Source organism: Penaeus monodon, chromosome 44 (assembly GCF_015228065.2).
Source record: "Penaeus monodon isolate SGIC_2016 chromosome 44, NSTDA_Pmon_1, whole genome shotgun sequence".
In the NCBI taxonomy this organism is placed as follows: Eukaryota; Metazoa; Arthropoda; class Malacostraca; order Decapoda; family Penaeidae; genus Penaeus; species Penaeus monodon.
In genome coordinates this window covers 4,164,816-4,169,815 of record NC_051429.1, presented here as the reverse complement: position 1 = coordinate 4,169,815, position 5,000 = coordinate 4,164,816, and the positions used below count along the sequence as shown (strand labels likewise).

The window sequence follows — 5,000 nt, the reverse complement described above, 5'->3', positions numbered from 1 at the left end:
ATGCCCTCCACCATTGTAACCGTTAAATGGGAGGTCATGTATATAGAAAGTAATTATGGCAATATTGGGAGGGCAGGTGAGTGGTATTCTCCCCATCTGACCAATTCTTTCGTAGACAGGGCAATTTATTGGGAAGATGGAGACAGTTTCCAATGAAAGTGTTGAGAGAGGGATGAGGTTTGGCAGGAATTGGTGAGCCACTGAAGTCAGGGTTGATAATGCTATAGTTTCTGATGTAAATGTGTTGAGTAAACTTTGCTTTTTCTTCTTTTTTGAGGCATTCCTGGGAGAAGAAAGTGTTGTCAGAATAAGAGGCTGAGTGGGGGATTAGGAAATATTAAAGATGTTTTTAGAGGAGGAGGCCGTAGCCGGACAGGGATGTGTGGAATATGGAGTAGTGTTGAGTGAGGCAGTACTGCGGAGTAGTGGACAGTAAGGTTGCTGAGTAGAAATAAGGGAGAACGGGGTAGTTGATGAATAAAGTTGTGGGGGTGGAAGAGATAAAGTAGTGGATGCTCGGGGAGGAAGAATGTCTCCTGGAGACTGAGTGTTGACCTGGATGGATGATTTGGACTGGGCTGATGTGGTAGTAGGTACTGAGGAGGGAGTAGCTGCGTTCGGAGTTGTGGTCAAGGAGAGCCTAGATCGGGAACCAGAATGGAATCAATGGGGCTATCTGATAAAGAGGTAAGCCCAAATATTACTATTAATGATCAAGGTTTTTTATTACTGGCCATGCTAAGCCTAGGATATGTTGGGGAAAGAATATTCCAACTTTCATCGTCCCCTTGAGGGACAAGGGCTAAACAACTAAATACCGTGCCCACGGCTCCCGTAGGCCGTTCATGACTGGCACAAAGTCAGCCTTTCATCCTTTCAACTCGGTTCTCACACCTTAGTAAATAGACAGTTGAAGTGGTTTGAGGAGAGAAACAACGAAAAGGGAGGAAAAAAGATTGCAAAATTAGTTGAGTCGAGGGCTGAGGCATGGGTCCCAGGCTCTATCTTCTAAGTCTCCCTGGCAAAAGCAGGCTAGGTATTTGGGGGCAAACATCATGAGGGAGGACATGTCTAAAGGAAGTAATCTTGGCAATATTGGTGGAGGACTTACGGTAGCCCTCTAGGGGCAAAATGAACATTGTACTGATACTGCATCATAGTCCACGAGGCAGGTCTTCTCTACAATATAACTGCCGTAGACAAGCAGGTTTTTAGGGAGATGGAGACAGTTTTAATACAAGTACTGAGCAAGAGATGACGCTGGGCAGGAATGGGTTTACCAGTGAAGTGAGTTAGGGTTGATAATGCATTAACTTAGGAATCCAACATAACTAAGGCAAGACGGGAACAATCAGGGCGGCTGCACAAAGAGACTTTGCCTACATGTCTTTGGAGACATTGCTGGGAGAGGAAAGCGTTCTCCGTGGAAGGCGGCTGTAAAATCGATCCCTTTTGGCTGGACTAAACGGGATACCGCCCCACAGCAATAACGGGCATAGGACGATGTAATAATATTATTCATTATCAGCACTGTAATTGTAGCTTTGTTTGTGCAATAACAGTATAAAAAGTTTCTACACATACAAACTTTAGTGCTACTCCTATCATTGATATGCTGGAGGTGAAGTACCATTAGATTATAAGCTATGAATTACAAACATAATAGACTCATTTGGCGATTTTGCGTCATTCCCGTCACTGTGGAATCAAATGTCCGTGAGTGGTGACTGGAAGAGCGCTGGCTCCATTAAAGAAACCATTTCCATTCTCAGCATCATATTCCTGGCGCCGTGACTGACGAGACAAAGGTTGTATCACTGAAATACATATTTTTATTTCCATTGCCCTGGAGTGTAGACTACCTAGAGAGATGACTGGAATCTGTGCAGAGAACAAAAAAAAATATTACATCTGGATAACTAAAATCAAATGGCACACATGGACACTGGAAAATGGCAAAAAAAAGATAAAACAAATAAAAATTAAAATAAATAAATAAATAGGTAAAAGATAAATAAATAAACGCGCTTCTATATAAAAGTGGAAATAATTTTGCCAATAGGAAGCACGGAGTCTTGTTATCGCACACACTTGTTTGGGTGCGCCCGGCCTTCAAGCCGCCACCTGGCAGAGCGGCCGTTTACATAAGACTAATGCCATTCTTTCATCCTTTCAGCATGGCTTTCACACCCTAGGAAGTGGACAGAAAATGGGGATGATGAAGAGAAGGAAAAGGGAAAGGGGAGAAGGAAAGACCATCACGTGATAACAGTGAAGCAACCGGATCCAAGGGGTTAAGATTCTAATGCAGTCTACACAATGTTCACAATAAAATTATTTTAAGAAATCAGTATAATTTTTTTCTCTCTCTTTAATTTTTAAGGTACAAAGAATTCTATAAAACTGCCAAAGGGGTACAGATGAACACGAAGGCTGGGCACCCCCGGCCTAACAACTTTTAAAACTAATAGATTTTTCAGCAGCCTCCAATCATGTGCTCATAAATAGCAAACATGGTTAAGCATGCATCAACATACGGGGTTTTCCCTTTTATGCATATATAGACACACACACAGACATATATCAAGGACATAACAGCTGGATGTCCTTCTGTGTTCCTCTCAGACTAACACAAGGCACAGAGACGAAAGCATGATGTCAAATGGCTTATTGCTTGTGGGTTTAGGGAGAGGAAAATACACATAAATAATTAATAATTTATGTTTAAATGATAACAATAATACTAAAAAGGGTAATTATACTAACAATGAGAGTAATCATGATGGAAAACACTGAAATAATAAAATAAACAAAAAAAGGAGAGGAAATTAAGGAGAACAGAAAATTTGGGATATAATTGAGTGTACATTTAGGTATATGTATATATGTATATGTATGTATATATATATATATATATATATATATATATATATATATATATATATATATATGTGTGTGTGTGTGTGTGTGTGTGTTGTGTGTGTGTGTGTTGTGTGTGGGGAGAGTGCGTGTGACTTCCGTATCTATGACGTTTTTAATGAAGGAAGGAGCATTTTTCTTTGAACACTGTGGACATTCGTGGCCATCTTTCTAATCACTCCTAGGCAGTGACAGCATTGCATGTGCATGTTTAGTCCCATGGAGACTAACACAAGTCATAAAAACTAAAACTTGTTCAAACTTGACAAAACTACATATTAAGAATAACATATACAATACAAATCAGAAAAAGAAACTTTTAATATGTAAGATGCATTTGGCTCATGACTTATCCTTTGTATGTACTCTCATGTGCCTTACTAAATTACCTTTCAAAGCAAAGGCCTTATTACAAATCTCACAGCAGTATGGCTTCTCTTTTGTATGTACTCTTATATGTCTCACTAAATTAGATTTCTCTGAGAAACCCTTATTACAAAACTCACAGCTGTATGGTTTCTCCTTCGTATGTACTCTCATATGTTGTTTTTGGTTAGATATATTTGAGAAGTGTTTATTGCAAAAACTCACAGCTATATGGTTTTCTCCTGTGTATGAAGTTTCATGTGGCTTACTTGACCACCTCTGTATGAGGCCTTATTGCAAATCTCACAGCTGTATGGCTTCTCTTTTGTGTGTACTCTCATGTGGGTTACTAGAACAGATTTTTGTGGGAAGTTTTTATTGCAAATCTCACAGCTGTATGGTTTCTCTTTTGTATGCACTCTCATATGCCTTACTACATGGCTTTTCAAATAGAAGGCCTTATTGCAAATTTCACAGCTGTATGTCTTCTCCTTTCTATGCCTTCTCATATGAATCTCTAGACTACCTTTATATGAGAAGGCCTTGTTGCAAATCTCACAGCAGTATGGTTTCTCCTTGGTGTGCACTCTAATGTGCGCTACTAAGTTACCTATCTCAGAGAAGGCCTTATTGCAAATCTCATAGCTGTATGGCTTCTCCTTTGTATGTGTCCTCATGTACCTCAACAGATTCTTTTTACATGAGAATGCATTGTTGCAAATCTCGCAGCTCTCGTGCCTTTCAAGATCACTTTGGATGGGAATGTCTTATTGCAAATATCAAAGTTGTATGGCTTCTCCTTTGTGTGGACTCTCATGTGAATCTGATGTGACTCTCTTTAGACAATTCCTTGCCACACACTGACATGCCAAACATTTCCTTGTGGATTCCAATTTTAGTTGTGTATCCTCCTTCAGTCTTTCCTCGTACATCACTTGAACCCTACCTGATGAACACATCTTCCCACAGTCTTTAACCACAAATGGCACTTTTGACATGTCATTACAATCGTGAACCAAGTTAAACGAGTCTTTTGCATGTACCTCATTTCCTTAGATCATGAAGGTTATGAAAGAAATGACTTTCATGTAACAACATTCACGTTACACACAAACATTTCTTGTTTTAATCTCCATAATCAAGTGGTTCCTCTTTTAATTTCCAGGCATGTATCTTCGGCGACATCTTCGCTGAGCTCTTCTTTGACTCCAATGCCGATTTTTTCCTTGCCAGTGAGTGGGGCCGTAGGCATCCATCACCGAGGAAAACTCATCATCACCCTGTGAACGAAAATAGAACCAAGATAACAGACTGCTTTAACATCATGCTAAAAAAAATTATATCCTAAGCACATATATTTTAACTAAACACAAATATACATACATATACACAAATGCATTTATATATATATACATATACATATATACATATATATTTAATATATATATATATATATATAATATATATATATATATATATATATATATATATTATATATATATATATATATATATATATATATATATACATATTTAAGCATATATATATATATATATATATATATATATATATATATATATATATATTATATATATATATATATATATATAAGATATTTTATATACATATTAATATATCATATATGCATATGTATACATATCAATAACCATATATATATTTTCAATCACATAAATATATCATAAATATATGAAAAT

General features: G+C 37.5%; 1 protein-coding gene across 1 annotated transcript; it reads right to left on the bottom strand.

Moving 5' to 3' along the window:
* Positions 1-1,695: 1,695 nt before the first annotated feature.
* Positions 1,696-4,283, bottom strand: LOC119568532 (zinc finger protein 32-like). The gene is made up of 4 exons (XM_037917070.1): positions 4,151-4,283; positions 3,720-3,895; positions 3,511-3,564; positions 1,696-1,881 (listed from the first exon to the last, which is right to left on the bottom strand). Exons 1-4 carry the CDS (start codon positions 4,281-4,283, stop codon positions 1,696-1,698), a joined length of 549 nt encoding a protein of 182 aa, XP_037772998.1.
* Positions 4,284-5,000: the final 717 nt, after the last annotated feature.

Bases quoted from the DNA above. Each gene is read 5' to 3' on its own strand.
- LOC119568532 (XM_037917070.1), bottom strand. From the start codon at position 4,283: ATGTCAAAAGTGCCATTTGTGGTTAAAGACTGTGGGAAGATGTGTTCA. The intron at 3,896-4,150 runs GTCAGTGTGTGG...TCTCTGAGATAG, and splicing joins CACAAGGAAATGTTTGGCAT to GTAACTTAGTAGCGCACATT. The intron at 1,882-3,510 runs GTGAGTTTTTGC...TTCTCTGCACAG, and splicing joins CAGGAGAAAACCATATAGCT to ATTCCAGTCATCTCTCTAGG.